At 38.7% G+C, this 16,631-nt stretch overlaps 1 protein-coding gene across 2 annotated transcripts; it reads left to right on the top strand.

The window, feature by feature from the left end:
* Window positions 1–442: 442 nt before the first annotated feature.
* Window positions 443–15,677, top strand: nt5c2a (5'-nucleotidase, cytosolic IIa). Of its 2 annotated transcripts, XM_079363502.1 has the most exons (19): window positions 571–736; window positions 1,250–1,365; window positions 4,346–4,384; window positions 5,645–5,718; window positions 6,062–6,179; window positions 6,297–6,392; window positions 6,810–6,901; window positions 7,746–7,803; window positions 7,981–8,074; window positions 8,181–8,234; window positions 8,428–8,511; window positions 9,543–9,584; window positions 10,193–10,300; window positions 10,417–10,483; window positions 10,994–11,164; window positions 11,459–11,510; window positions 12,079–12,139; window positions 12,552–12,728; window positions 12,845–15,677. In XM_079363502.1, exons 2-19 carry the CDS (start codon window positions 1,265–1,267, stop codon window positions 13,070–13,072), a joined length of 1,716 nt encoding a protein of 571 aa, XP_079219628.1. In that variant the 5' UTR covers window positions 571–736; window positions 1,250–1,264; the 3' UTR covers window positions 13,073–15,677. The 2 variants fall into 2 exon arrangements, with proteins under 2 accessions (XP_079219627.1, XP_079219628.1); XM_079363501.1 differs by lacking the exons at window positions 571–736; window positions 4,346–4,384 and adding an exon at window positions 443–560.
* Window positions 15,678–16,631: the final 954 nt, after the last annotated feature.

Raw genomic sequence — 16,631 nt, 5'->3', positions numbered from 1 at the left:
CACACTCGGCCCAAAAAAGAAAAGGGAAGCTGAACTCAAAAGGGTCACCGTCCAGACGCGGTAGCTTTTCCCTGCCAACTCAACACTGTAAAGCAAAAGCAGAATATCTGACGGAAGCAGTTGAAATACTTTTGGAAGGGCAAAAACAAGTGTTGAGGAAAATAAATGTGATAGCTATATTCTGCATTTTTTTTTTTTTAGTTCTCTTCAGCTTATTAACTACTTGATCATCATTTGTTAACCATTAACTGTCAGTTGCATATCCCTTTTTAGTAATTTAAGTTGCCAAAACATTGAAAACTGTCCCTGTGGTGTGATGGGGGGGAAAAAAAGATGTACGCCTATTTTATTTTATATTGTCTTACACAGTCTATAAGATGCAAGAGCAAAAGAGACTTGAGGAGGGCCACCTGGGCTGGGTTAGCCACAGAATGTTTAAAGGCTTGAACATTGTTTCAAACTAATTTACTAGAGCTAGAAAACGATCCATTGGGTGGCAGTAGTGACGCGTAAGGATGCTGAACAGAGAAGCCTCGAAGAAGAAAAAGAGGACGACGACGGTGAGTTGTGGTGTTGTTTTGCCTCACTGTCGACAGTTTGTCAAATGCGGTTTATCTTTTATTGCAAGGCCTCAGCCTCCACCTAGTTTTATATTTTATGTCGTTCTGAAGTGTTTGATAAGTCACATGAATAGTTTGATTTGTTTGTTGGGGTATTTAACACAAAGCTGGTTCAGGTAACGTCCCAGCTGTCTCAGCCATGTACCAATAAGTGTAATGGTTCATTTTAGCGGTCAGCAAAAGTAAAATAAGATGTTATACTTTTACCGAGCAGGGCACCAAGCTAACTTGAACAAAGCCTTGATATTTTGAAGCAGTATTGACGCAGACAGTAGACTTATTGGTGACTTTGTTTACCAATGTGGCTTTATTGTAATATTACCCTGTAATATAACTAATTTTTTTTACTGTAAGACAGTATATTCCTATGAGTAGTTAATTGGCAGAAATTTGTTTTGTCAACAGATATGTTTTGGTGTTTGAGGTCAGATGTAACTCTGTGTCCTGGTCAATCACTGTTTGGACTACAGTATCTTTGCCCACAGTTTGTTTAGGTGTATTATCTTGTCACACGCTGTGGTTAAACTGTATTTAACCCAATCTTTCTGAGATAGAGACTGGAGTCACAGAAGCAGATTTAATGTGGTTCTTGGTTTAACTGTCATTTTGGTTAACTCTTCCTAAAACAGTGTAAAAAGTGAAAGATGACTACTTCATGGAGTGACCGCTTGCAGAACTATGCTGACATCCCAGCCAACATGGATGGCGTGGCCATGAAGAAGTATCGCCGTGAAGCTCACCACAGGTAAATCTTTAACCTGCTCCAGTTTGTGACATAACGGTTTGGCTGGCATCCCTTGTGCTTTAGTCACATTTAGCTGTTAGTGTACATTTGTGTTACTGTGGTTCACTATGAGATATGTGCACAACACTTCAAGCCCGTTGTAACATGACTGTATTGACATTGGGTCATACATGTAGTAGAAATGGGAAAAAATGTTGAAGTTGGTGCCTTTTTGACCGAGAAAAGGCAGAAAGTCTTTTTGGCTCATGTGGATGAAAGACAACTCCCAGAGGGCACAGCAACGCATGCCACTCCCACTGAAGCTGAGCACTCTTATTTACTTTTATCACAAAATGTATAACTTTTCCTCAACTGATTCTGAGACTTCTGCCAGAAGGAACTGGCATCAATTGGCATCTTTCCCAGCGCAGTTTAGCAGATGGCTGTTCCATCATGAGCCTGTTAAAAGGAAGTTTCTGCCTGTTAAAGGGAAGTTTTTTCTTGCCACGCTATGACGGATTAAGCTGGGCTCTTGTAATATAGCCATAAGTAAGGTCCTTTACCTGCTTTTGTAAAGTGTCTTGAGATAACACCTGTCATGAATTGACGCTATACAAATAAAGATTGATTGATTGATTGATCTTAGAAATCCCTGGCAGCAAACAGACTTTGTCTGTGTCCATAGGCAAAGGGTGAGAGCACCGACTGAACCAGTCTGGGCTCATTGTCCTCACCGCCACGGACAGACCGCTTGCCGCTATTTTGCAGCTCATAGAGATAGCCACAGACATCCAATTCGAGCACAAGACCTTAAAAATCCCCTTCATCCGTATCAGATTGAAGTTGAAAAATAGCATAAGTGATTCTCAACTTTCTCCAGAACAGCTTCTGAGCAATATGGCGGTTGTTGAGTTTTGATTCTGGCACTGAGGTCCCACCCACTGATCTTTCATAGGTCTGTAGCTTCAGTGGGTCAAAAATATGAGGAACAAGCAATGTAGTTTCACCCTCTTTATAAGCAGCCTGAAATGACAAAAAACAACACATTTTTGCGTCATCGGAAGCTCCTTTACAGAAAATAAATAAGTAGCTTTCCCGTCTCAGGGAAAATTAAAGTGGGATACACAATCATTCAAAAATACTACCAGGTTTCTAATAATACCAAGCATAATGGAAATGGGTGAAGTGTCCTTTTAAAAAGCTACAGTTTAATGAACTGTGATAAGTTCACACATGAATTTCTTCAAAGTTAAATTGATGGTTGAAGACATAAATGCAAGAATTTCTACACTAAGTAAAACTAAAGATGTTTTTTGTGGGAAATATCACTCGGGCTTAATAATTTGTCATGTTATTGGTTCGTCATGAACACGTAAATTACAGTAAGAAAATAAATAGTCTCTTAATTCAAAGCATTTTAAAGTTTACCAAAGCCATGACCCCATGAAAACATGTTCTTGTTGGAAGATGCTTGTATTGTGGTTTTCATAAAATCAAGTGTTGCTTAATAAAATGGACACGGTCAGTTAGTGAAATATGCAAGTTAAGTTCAATTACAAAGAATAGGTTTCATTTACACAACTTGAAATGTAGAACTACAACCAGTGAAAGAGATTTTACTTTATTAATAAGGCATTATTTACCTTTGCTCTCTTTTCATCTCTCACTGTAAATGGCTATGAAAAATCACTTAACCCCAAAGTCTTTTGAACAGTTTTAAGATACATATTTCAAGTCAAGTGTTTGGCTCTGTGTTGCCCTGTAAAGCCAGCCCTATCTGTCACACGGACAGCCAACATAATGTCATGTGTTTTATGTGATTATTCCACCCATTTCAACTCACTTAAAGTGTTGTCTTAGTACTGTTTTTGTAATGTGGCTTTTGTCTGTTTTGCTTGATACTGTTGTACATTTGCAGTTTAGCGTTAAAAGGGAAGGGTCTTTTTGTGGAAGGAGTTAAGAGTCGGGTTATGGAAGTTGCCTATCGATGGTCAGAAAAAAAAGACAAGTCCATATTTTAGCCGAAGTATTAATAGGGGATTAAGTCACCGTGGAACATTTCAGCTGACGGCTGTCACTGAGCTTGCGATTCCCCGAGCAAAACCCTTTCCTCCGAGTTTACCAGGCAGGAACAAGAAGAAGGACCTCTGACAGTTTATCCTTGCAAGAATGCAAGAATGATAAGAACATTCAATACTATCATGTACCTCTCAGCATTTTCACCACTAAGTAGATACAGCTATCGTGCTGTGGTTCAGCTGCTAGCTTCTTTTGTTGAATTATTAGAGGAGTTGTACTGTAAAAATGATTTTGTTGTTTTTCTTGTACAGTGTGCAGAATAAAAATCAATTTGATATTTTATGACATTTCAGTGCTGGTATCTTTAGTCTTTTATAATTAGTGAGACATATCTAAATATGTTCTTACTGTCCTGTTTTTCAGTGTTCAGTCAAATCACACAGTCCTGGACTTTGTTCAAGATTGTGTTAAATCTTCAAAATCTCCAGAACAAATGAATAAATGCAACTTTGAGTGGAGACTCTCAGACCCTGTCAGTCACTTAAAGCTTGATAGCTTGAATTCAACATATTCCTTAATAATAATAATAATAATAATAATAATGTGTAACATGGCCGTTTGTTCCTCATGTACCCTTTACTTCCAAACACACTTTTATCTGTGTTGACTTTTAACAAGGCCGACTCATTCTCAGTTTCACTTTAAAAATCCTAAATTATAAACCTAAAGAGACATCAAGATGTAACATTTCATACATCTTCAGTTGTTCGAGTTCATACAGGACATGTGTCATATTAAATGGCAGTTCTATGTTTGGTATGTGTTAGACTTTGAAATGAAGTAGTTGGTTTATTACTGTGAGGATAGCACAGGGTCGTGAGCTGCAATAGAATATCTGATTGACTGACTAAAACCATGCAGCATATCAGACCAGCAGCCATGAGTTCAGTGGTAATACGACATGTATTCTCTTACTACAAAGCTTGCCAAAGGATCTGGCTCAAAACCATCCTGCAATGAGGTATGACATCATTTTGTTGTTGAAACAAACTGACTTCAGTTTGATGTCCATGTCAATTGATCCTTCATCCAACTCTCATGGACTCTGATTGGGTTTCTTCTTGTTGGGACAGCAGATGGTTGTCATTGTGATTTCTTTTCTTTTTCTTTTTTTTTAGTGTGAGCTTGGCCTTTTGCGTTTCCCTTGGTCCTTCATCTTTCCTTTAATCCTCATGTGTTACAGTCGATCTGATAACCTCTCATCCCATCTGATCAGCGTGCAGTCTTGAGTAGTAGAGTCACAGATTATATGTTAAAGTTGTATAATCTGTGTTCGTCTATATAGGCTATCAGCATTGAAAACAAAGGGACCATATCTTCCTGATATATTGTGTACCAGCGTGAGAGTTCCCAGAAGTAATAGAATTGAAAAACATTGTTTTCCAGAGCTGAAAATATATTTGCATCTGTTTGTTATGAAAATGTCAACTATGTCCTCCCAAACTGGTATTGCAGCAAAAACCTGCCTGTCGTTTATATTTGTTTCTTTTTATTTAACTCTTACAGTGCAATGAAGGCTGATGTGAGTGCTGGTATAGCAGTGCTACACTAAGTTTTGAGATCATTTACTGAGTAAAAGCGCTCATGTGACACAGTAAAAAAGACTGTTCAGTATTGAAATAATTACTCGGTAAAAGTTATTACCAAATAACTAGTTTAAGTGTCCAAAAGTTGTCTATTAAAAACAAAATTTGATTTTCATATATATGTATCATACCATTGAAAGTCCTACATTATTAGTGCAGTGCAGTATCATGGTTAGTTTTAAAAGCAGGATTCTGCTGTTCTAGGTTGGTAAAGGTGGAGCTCATTTTGATGGGTATCTTGTTGTGTTCAGTCAACTTTCTGGAACTGCCTTGACTGACTGACTTTTAGGATGTTTTTTAATATACATTTAAAGTAAACTATAGGCCATTGTCAGGGCTAGGATGATTTATTACAGATACACTGATTACTGTATATATAACCAGCAGGCTGCATGTATGTTGTTGTTGTGATAAGTTTGAAGTGTCTCATGGGAGTACCATCAAACAAAGCCAGACATGTCGCTGTAGCTCAATCGCTGATCCATGAAATAAAAAGGCAGACATTTAAAAGTGACTCTGTATGATTGATCAGCATGTTACTGTGATCTAGAAGTGTGTGTTTGAAGTCTAAGCATTGCTTCATTTAATTTAAGCTGTCATACATTGTTTGATTTCACATTGTTCTCCACTTCCAGAGTTTTTGTCAACCGAAGCCTGGCCATGGAGAAGATCAAATGTTTCGGTTTTGATATGGATTACACTCTGGCAGGTAAGTGTAGTTCGATTTATAGTGGTATCAGTTTGATAAATACTGTACATACAAGAGCCTACACAGGAATGCATGTAGACTCTTCCCTCTGTCATATTAAATATCTTGGAATAATAACTGAATGTGAAGTGCTTTTTGAGTTTGATGTGATCTATTGTGGACTACACAGAAGTTATTACAACGATGAGCTATCTCCATTATACTATATATGGCTATGAATAATAACACAGGTTAGATATTATGATCCAGATCGGTGTTTAAGGAATTCCTTTCTTACTGTACTAATTGAATTTTAATAAAATACCCCTTTATCATAACATGATCCTTGATTTCTTTTCTCCAGTGTATAAATCTCCTGAGTATGAGTCGCTGGGCTTTGACTTGACAGTGGAGCGTCTGGTGTCTATTGGATATCCACAAGAGCTGCTCAACTTTGTCTACGATCCGTCCTTTCCCACCAGGCTGGTTCACAAAGCTATCACTTTCTAAATAACAATGTTAATGATTGATTCATATTTAAAAAGCATATCAACAGATTCTCCCTCCCGAATGTGCTAACTTCTCTTTACTGTCCTCAGAGGTCTGCTGTATGACACAATGTATGGAAACCTGCTCAAAGTAGATACCTATGGGAACATCCTGGTGTGTGTGCACGGATTTAACTTCTTGAGAGGGTGAGATCTACTGTTTGCACTAAGCTGTCAAAATAGTGCATTACATGTGTATTTAGATAGGGGATTTACAAATTCAGTTAATCCTTTGTCCCTCTTACCTACATCCATCTCTACAGCCATGCTAGTTGCACAGTGATGCTGTACTTTGAGCTAAAAGCTAATATCAGCTTGCTAACATGCTGATGTGAATTAGGTACTGTAAATACCATTTATACTCCCTAAGGTTTAATGTGTAATGAAATGGTTAAATTGAATTTGAAGGAGTGCTACAAAAAAAAAAACATTTCTGGACAATGCAGTTGGAGCTAATTGAAATATAAAGGATTTGAAACAATTTACTCTATAAATAGCATCATTTGTTCATCCTGTTTTCACCTTCTTTATCACGTGTTACCCTCCTGTACTCTCTGCGCACAGGCCTGAAATCAGGGAGATGTACCCCAACAAATTTATTCAACGTGGAGACACTGAACGCTTCTACATCCTCAACACACTCTTCAACCTTCCTGGTAACAAACCACTTGCATTTCTTTAAATTGTATGGGACATTACATTTTCAATCATACTTTAAATACTACGGTGCTAGTTATTCATTTTTATCTGTGTGAGTCGGCAGAGCATTTCCCCACATCAAACTTGAAAAGTGTTTTTTTTATTATCACTCATTTTGAATTCAGAAGAAGAGACAGACACTGCTGCCCTACTGATCATTCAATGTTTATTTAGTTTTTGAAAAAAATGCAGTTAGAAGTTTCCTGGTTTGAATCCTCAGTGAGGAGCCTTTCTGTGTGGAATATGTCCAGGGTGTAACCCACTTCTCACCCAACGGCAGCAGTGTTCGGCTTTCAACCCTATAACGCCAAATGGGTAAAAAGCAGTACAGATAATGGATGGATGGACCTTGAAAATGACTTGGCGTTAATAGCACATTAGATTTCTGTTATTATCTCTGACACAAGACTCCTAGTATTGCTTATAATCTCCAACTGTTTATTTTGTGGAGTACCTCCCTGCTTTTCCCAAGTAAGACATGAAAACTAGAACACATAAGTTGGCAGAATTGCAAATTCATGTATTAGACTCAACTATTGCTGTTAAATCATTTCTTTCAACTAAAGCAAATCTACAGTTAAGTTATTATCATGGCCCTGAAACTACAACTGGGTTCCCTTTCCCAAACTGTTACCCGTGGCAGCCTGCGTAAACAATTGTCATCTTTTATACCTGTAATAATGGCTTTCCTCATGTGATAGTGTCACTTAGTTGTAAGCATGTTGGAAGTGGATTTCCATTCAATTCCACTGTTATCTATAGTCAGTCTCACTGATTCACTCTTTTTTTCTTGTTCCTCAGAAACGTACCTCTTTGCTTGCCTGGTGGATTTTTTCAGTAACTGCTCCAGATACACAAGGTACTGCATAGTCACTGTTAGTTCCAAAATAATGTTTTGTTTCTAGAAAATGAAGCTGGTGGGAATGAAAGCCTTCCCACTATCCTCTGTCAGTGGTCATGCTTCAGTGCAAGTTCAGTATTCTACGATGTAGTGGATGCAGAATAAAACGTTAACCAGATCAATCCGCCTTTATAGCTGTGAGACGGGCTTCAAAGATGGTGACCTTTTCATGTCCTACAAGAGCATGTTCCAGGATGTCAGAGACGGCGTAGACTGGGTTCATTTTAAGGTAGACAACTTGACGTTTCCACTTTCAACTTGTTTTCAGATGTTAGCCATTCACTGCAGTGAGTTTATCAACATATCAGAATTAAACGTTTCATTTATTTTTTCAGGGGTCCTTAAAAGAAAAAACAGTTGAAAACCTGGAAAAGTATGTGGTTAAAGATGTAAGTAAGAAAGGATGGATTATAAGGAATTCAGCAAAAATAAAACACCAACATGGTTCTTCAGCCACTAGTCAGGGTGACAGTTACTCAAATGTTCCACAGTAGAATAATAAACACTTACATAAACAATCTTCTCATGGATTTTGATGTGAATTTTCTGCATTAATGTTTGTTCCTTCTTTTCTCCACAAAGCCGAAGCTTCCCCTCCTGCTCAGTCGCATGAATGAAGTATCAAAAGTATTTCTGGCCACCAACAGTGATTACAAATACACAGAGGTGGGATGAAAGTTCAGTCAGACATGTTAATGACTGTTTAGAAAAGTCACTCTCCTGTTTTGCGTTTGTTTCTTCCATGTAGAAAAAAGTCTTTAGACACTGATTCATTTAATGACAAACACAAAGCTGTTAGCTGTTTTTATGTTGTGGTAATAATACTTGGTATTGTTTATGAATGACTTAAGTTTAGCTCTACAAGTATTAGAGCAAGTTGTTCACCAATCAGAAGATTACTCATTTAATCCGAGTTTCCTCCAAAAGCTGTCTGTGGTGTCTGAATGGTGGGGTTTTTCTAACATTACTGTGTCCCTAGTCTGTTTACAATCCCCAATATGTCCACATAATCCAATTATGAGAAAAGTCAATCCTTTTTGTGTTGCCTGCACCACTTTTCAGAAAATGTGTGTCCCTTTGTGATGTCAGGACTGTAACCCCTCCCCCAGGTGGGTGACACTCCCACAGCTAGGTTTTTGTTCTGCCCTCTGAGTCTATCTTCTTTTTCACCCTCAACAACAGGGCATGGAATGAGAAAGCCTGAGCCAGCCAGGCCCTTCCAGAGAGGAAGAGCCTGAGCCAGCCAGGCCCTTCCAGAGAGGAAGAGCCTGAGCCAGCCAGGCCCTTCCAGAGAGGAAGAGCCTGAGCCAGCCAGGCCCTTCCAGAGAGGAAGAGCCTGAGCCAGCCAGGCCCTTCCAGAGAGGAAGAGCCTGAGCCAGCCAGGCCCTTCCAGAGAGGAAGAGCCTGAGCCAGCCAGGCCCTTCCAGAGAGGAAGAGCCTGGCTGGCACAGCTCATTTACATTTAAAGCTACAGACTCTGAAACAGCCTGTTCTGAGCAGGGCTAAAATAAAGGGGTTTATAGACATGATCACATACAGGATAACAGTGTTTTTTTGGTGAGAATTTCCACAGACATGTTTTGGGGAACTTCTTTTTAAAGGTTACATATTATACTCATTTGCTACGAGTTTAAAGTGTTTTGATCCCTTTTGTTCTTGATTTTTTTTTTTAAATTAAATAATCTGTCTTCTTACAGAAAATTATGACCTACCTGTTTGACTTTCCTCATGGGCCAAAGGTAACATAATTAATTCAATTATATTTTTGAATGTCAGGATTTCAATTGATTTGGATTGTACTCCCTTGTTTAGAAATTGCTGTTGCAACCATTACCATAGGACAGGTAATCCCTCAGGCCTCTAAAATGAAGCCTTCTAATGACTAAAAAAAAAACATAGTAAACCTAGTTTTTAATCTACTATTTCCAACTAGTTTGGGATTTATTAGTAATATCATCTGCTACGGACACAGCATCAAGTGCAGACAACAATTCACTGTGTCAAGGAGGATATTCAATTGCTCCACTCAAGAATACTCTTGAAGTTTCTAGTTTCATCATCGTGTGGCTGCCACAGCCCCTCAGCTGGTTTCCAAGAAGTTGGCTAACAACAGTTTCAGCCTTAAAGGGACAGGAGACAATGTGTGTTCCATATAGAGACGAAGCTAAGGGGCTAAATAAAGGGCCAGTATGAGACAATTAAGGAATTTTGATGTGTAAATTGTGGAAAGCTACTCCTGTAGAGTAGAGTAAAAATAGAGTAAAAATATAAACCTGGAAATGTGTGTAAAATGTTCTTTATAAAACCCTTGGTTTCTTACAGTGTAATCTTTGTGTGTTTGTGGCAGCCGGGTTCACCCCACCGGCCATGGAAGTCCTACTTTGACCTGATCTTGGTGGACGCCCGCAAACCCGTGTTCTTTGGAGAGGGAACAGTGCTGCGGCAGGTTGACACAGTGAGTGTGCACATTAAAGACCATCATTTTTTATGTAAAAGTGTGAGGTCTGCTCCACATTTGCTTGATACACAAATGAAAAATTGTGCATGTTCGTTATTTCTTTTGTGCTCCAGATCACAGGTCGGCTAAAGATTGGCACTTACACTGGACCGCTCCAGCATGGGATTGTTTACTCTGGAGGTAAATAGGGAACCTTCTCCTCTACATGTTTATTTTTAGTTTAATTTGTTTTTAAAAAAACACCATAATATATTTCTACACCAAGAAACACACAAGTTTGTCTGGAAGTGATAGTTGCACATTGAATAGTTTGTGATTTGTACTATATTACATGTTCTTGAGGCTGAATCAAGAGGCTGTATACACATGTTTTTTATTATTTATCTGGTTGAAATGGAGCAAAATGTACTTTCTAACTTTTTTGTGTAACAGTTAAAAAAATTGATCTTATTTTCTGTTTAAAACTCTCGTTAAAGTGACATGTGGGCAGCATTAACACCAATACCATGTAATGTAACACTGTTCCCATATGTGGCCCCATACTGTAGTCCATAGAATTTACTGCAGGCTGTACATCGAGAATGCCAACATCATTCTTCACTGTAGTTTTCTAAAGAAGTTTTGAAGCTGTGGATATAAGTCCCCAAAGTCACATACTGAGAGTGCCATGTTTAATATTTCATATCTAAGGTTCTTCAGACATCGTGTGTGACTTGCTGGGTGCTAAAGGAAAGGAAGTCGTCTACATTGGAGACCATATATTTGGTGACATTCTCAAATCCAAAAAGCGTCAGGGCTGGAGGACATTTCTGGTGATACCTGAGCTGGCCCAAGAGTTGCATGTGTGGACTGACAAGAGCTGTGAGAATGGACACATGTACACTCCTAGAAACACATATAGTTTATTTAAGTCAACTGTTTAAATGATATACACACCGTGTGGTTTACAAGTAATTACATTTAAGAGCTTTTGTACTAGGGTTAACATCAGCAATAATTCACTGTAACTTTATAGTCTGAACATCTTTATTTGAGGATCATGCATGCATGACAAAATGTAACATGGATTTAGCTTTGTTTTCCTTTTCACTGGTCTATAATTAACTAGCTGCAATCAAATAACAAACCCTAATGCCAGTTGGGGGTTTTTTTCAGCCATATTTGAGGAACTTCAGTCTCTGGACTGCTTCCTCGCAGAGCTTTACAAGTGAGTCCCTCTTTGTAAATAGCTGTGTTGTTGTTGTTGTTGTTGTTTGTTATTCAATCTTTGATGCACTTTCTCAGGGAATGTATAGGAGGAATGGTGGAAATAAACATTTGCACAAAAGATTTATGGCACAGTCACATCAAAGTTTTACGAAGCACTCGTTGGGATTAACACTGTGTAATAAAGAGCCTGAAAGGCGATGCTGTAAGGTCAGAGGTATCCAGTGCTATAGTGTTCCCTGAAGATACTGTGTTTCACAGTAGTTACATAAAGCCACTGCAGTTTAAGACTTGCAGAATACCAACTCATGTCCTTGCACTACCTCATTCTAATATCATTCCCTTTAAAAGATACCTTGAGTAAATACAGTATGTGTCTTTTACTAAGTTCAGTAAATAAAAGTGATCCAGGCTGTTTAATGTTTCTGTTTTAAGACAGAAGAGTGTGTTGAAATTTGCTATATGTTTTTATAATGTTTTCTTGAAAGGCTTGTGTGGCAACTCTGTACCGTATTTTGAAATAGACTAGGGATCACTAATATCTGAACACTTGTGTGTTTTGTTCTCAGGCATCTGGACAGCAGCAGCAATGAGAGGCCGGACATCAGCTCCCTGCAGAGACGGATTAAGGTACAACACACGCAAACTTCCTCCCGCCTTTTCACAATAAAAAGGGCTCCACAGATCTTTGAAATAGTCCAGTCATCTAGTCTGAGATTTTTAATTTTATTTGTGTAAAACTTAAAGTTTAAAATCAGAAGTATTTTCCTTACCTCCGATACGTGCTAAGAGGGTCTCTGTGTCACAAATGGTGGTCTTTATTTATGTAACTGGTTAACGTGTGTATTTATTATAAGTAGGTAATTGAGAAATAAAGAGATGGAGGTAAGCATGGATTAAATCTTTTCTTTGATGTGGGAAGTGTATATCAGATCATTTGAGTAACCAAAATGAATCGGGTATGACGAAATGTTTAAAAAAAATGTAAGAATAACATAAATACACGAAATGTTGTTCAGCTCATCTCTTTGTCCTTTTCCAGAAAGTGACCCATGACATGGACATGTGTTATGGCATGATGGGAAGTCTGTTTCGCAGTGGATCCCGGCAGACGCTGTTTGCCTCCCAAGTGATGCGCTACGCTGACCTGTATGCCGCCTCCTTCATCAACCTGCTGTACTACCCGTTCAGCTATCTGTTCAGAGCTGCACATGTGCTGGTGAGAGTCCCTTCATTCTTTCACTCTGGGCAAACATCATGAAGCAGTCCGCTTTTGTGTATTCTGACCTTATATTGTTTCATTGTGGCCACTATTTCGAATGTGTCCTTCCACAGATGCCACATGAGTCCACAGTGGAACACACCCACGTCAACATCATCGACACAGAGTCGCCGCTTGCAACACGAAACCGCCATGACATGGACCTCAAGGACATTGAGTGCAAACGGCACCAGCTCACCCGATCCATCAGCGAAATCCAGCCTCCGCACTTCTTCCCCCAGGCTCCACAGGAGATCACCCACTGCCATGACGAAGATGATGATGAGGAGGAGGAAGAATGATGTAGATGTAGGTAAAGGATCAGAGCAGGCTGCAGATGAGTCGCCCTCTCACACTTTGTCCTGGTTTCACATTTGAAACCAGGACAAAGTTTTTATGGAAATAATAATAACAGCGCTCAGCAATGCTAGCTGAGGCGTTTGCTGCCCGTTATTGTTACAACTTAAAGGGATACTTCACCCGTTGAAGCACATTTGTATTGACATTGGCTCATATGTGTAGTAGAAATGTGAAATCATTTTTAAAGATTTGTGCCTTGTTGATCGAGAAAAGGCAGAAGGTGTCTTTTTGGCTCATGTGGATGAAAGACAACAACTCCCAGAAGGCACAGCACCGCAGGCCACTCCTGCTGAATTACAGGATTATATGGTGCATTCGCGGAGTGTCAAACACATCAAAAAAATGAGTTTCCGAGTTGTAAAATGGACATGAAACGTGTAACAGTCATAACAAAAACTCGGAACCACGGAAAAGAATTAGGTGCCTGACTTACCGACTTGATGTCAGAATCGTCATCAAATGGGGACAAAATATGTTTTGTTAATGTTACACCTTTTATTCATGCAGGTGTTGTACATTAATGTTTTGCTTGAATATAACTTTTGACAGTAACATTTCACTGATGTCTGTCGTAGCATCCACTTTTTTGTGCTATTTTTCAGCCATTCAAAAATGCTGCCAGGTTTCTAATGATAATGGAAATGGGTGAAGTATCCCTTTAATATCTAGGTACACTGTACAATTCTCATGTATAAAAGGATTTAAATGATGGGACGGTTACATTTAGAAGGGCAATGAATTGCCTCTTGTGGAGATTTTATTTTTTTCTGAGCTGATTGAGGAAGAACTTCTCTGTGAATCATTCAGGTCATCAGGAGCCAGACTTCAGTATGCATTTATTCATTTGTACTGTAAACCTTTCACCGCGCTGCTGCTTCAAAACTCACATCATCCTTTACTGTAACTGCTCAGCCACATTAGTCAGATATTTTGCCTTTTTCTGGGAACATACAAAGAATTGTTGCTAAAAGAAGAGACGTAAGGATGGATTGAAATATTTCTGCTCAAAATAGGATTTTGCCATGGTTCTAGTCTAGATTATAACCTTCAGCTCAGCAGAGTTTTTACAGCCTGCAGTGGTGAGCTGAAGTCATCAGGAAGTTGCTTCATCGTATCGCATCCTGTTTACTCAAGAAACCAGTTTAGAGTAACATCAGCTACTTATAAACCCAGTAAACCTTCTCACAGTGTTCTAAAATGGGTCCACATTCCCCATAAGTCATAGCATTTAAAATGGTTGTGTTACACTGAAGTCTTTTTAATTGACTCGTCTGCAAGTGTTTTATAAAGTTACTACAAGAGACATGTAGGTTTCACAACCAGCACTGTGTCCGCACAGGACCTTGAACGGTTACTGTTTTAGTCATCTCACTTTGAGTTGTTACAGTGAGTTTGTTTTGATGCGAACCCGGGCCGCCGCGCGCGAGGACTGAGCCTCAATACATGGGGTCGCACGCACTGCCGCTGCGCCACCGGCGACCCCAATAGGATAAATACTTAATACAATTAAATGTTGTCATTGTTTTTAACTGTAATGAAAATGTTTTAAGTAAAATGTAATGTTCTAAGTTTAATGATTATTTAAACTCAAACTTTTAGTTTAGGTCATTTTGACTGTCCACGAGGATGATTACCAACATCGTCATTTCATAGATGATAAAAATTTGTTTAGTTTTTTTTTTTAATTCCTGCCAGAGATGGTCTTCTGCACAGAGGTGACCTGCTGCTGCACTGACTGTAGTTTAAAACTGATCAGGGCTATCCCCACATCTGTCTGCTGTAAACATGCTGTCATGTAAGAGGTGGGCTGCGCTGTCACTGAGACACTGTTGAGACACCGTTTATTTTACAGCTGATTTTAGTTGTTTTTGCGTAGTCGATTTTTCTTTATTTATGTTACTACCTTGAGTTTAAGGACCTGAACAGATGGGCCTGTTCGCCTCCAGTGTTTTATCTTATGTAATGATATTGACTAGAAGAGGATGAAATCCCCGAAAGCTTATCAGGCCTGTTTTCTGACTGAATGTGAGATAGTATTGTGTGTTCACTTAAGACGTTTGCCATTTGAACTGTTAAAGCTGCCTCATCCATGTGGACTGAAGAGTCTGAGTTTGTCCCTCTGTGTGACACCTTTGTCTACTCTGTTGCACCTTTGGATCCTTATCTTGTTGAGTAGGGGAGCATCATGTGTGACTCTTGTTGTTGAAACGCATGTTACTGAGTGTCCTATGTTTCAGTGGACATAATATGTAAATGTTTAAGGGTTTCATATTCAAATCACTTGAGGGAACTGTTAAGCATGCTGATTTTGATTAGAGTGCTGCTGATTGCTTTGAAGCTTGATTAGACTTCACAACATTTCAAGCGTTGAATAAAACAAATGAAGGCTTTTAATTTTGATCTGTAGTAGTCAACGCATGTGTGCTTTTTTCTTTTGCTGTCTAATCAGAAATGTTGGTTTTGTTTTGAAAATGTTTAAAATCAGGGATGATGCAGTCGAAACGGTTTGGGTCATGGGTTATGTTTGTAATAAATTTTCTGATCCGACATCCGTGTTGCTTCTTTCTAGCTAATGAAATGATTTTATCCTTGACTTAAAGGTCATTTTAGGAGGGGTATTCTTATCAGTTCACAGCACATCACAATAAGGGGAGAGATTGAAACATCCACAGCTGCAAAGCATTTATCAGCCAAATGCCAGCAGAGGGAGCTGTGGGTTTGAAAAAGTAAAATGTGAGAAATTGACTTTAAAGAACAGAAAGGGGTAAAAACATTCTGATTTGGAGCAGAAATATAACTGAAGTATAGCATGAATTACATCTCTTTGGATAAAAGCGATAAAGTTTTTGTCAGGATCTAATGAACAATGCTTTCCACCAAATTCATCCAAACACCAAATCTGTAATCAAACATACTAAATCAATCTGGTTGTCTGTTTTCCTTTACTGTGTCGTCAGTCTGCTGTTTCAGATGTTGCTCTTAAAAAGATCTCTCTGCCATCAGCCTTTTCATGAAGGGAAAATGTCACATTTTTCATAATGATGTGAGGTTGTGCTGCTAAGAGGTAAGAATTTTTTTTGAATCAAAGTTTTGGAAAGGAGCTGGGAATCTTTGCTCTGATCTTGAATTTGTGTTGTAAAACAGTTATCACTCGGATAAAGATATTTTCAGAGATAATTTGTAAACGGAAGACGCACATTTAATATAAGCATGGTAAATCCTAATAATAAAGACCGTTAAACATTTTGTCATGACTTTAGCACTACACATGATGCATCTCCCAAACGTATAGACTCTGACAACTGAGCCAGAGGCGCCCAAAAGATGAACATAAAACATACCATTCATTCAAAGAACTGTATAAACACTATTTAAGAGGAAAGGAATCTTTCAACTTCAAGCAGAGAAAACTGCAAGTGGTTCTCTGATTTGTTCAAGTACCTTTGAGTGCACATTCCAAAGAGTCTGTTGTCAAACCAGAATCCTTATTTAAGCCAATCC

Source organism: Symphodus melops (assembly GCF_947650265.1).
Source record: "Symphodus melops genome assembly, chromosome: 15".
NCBI lineage: Eukaryota > Metazoa > Chordata > Actinopteri > Labriformes > Labridae > Symphodus > Symphodus melops.
This window is presented reverse-complemented; position numbering and strand designations above follow the sequence as displayed.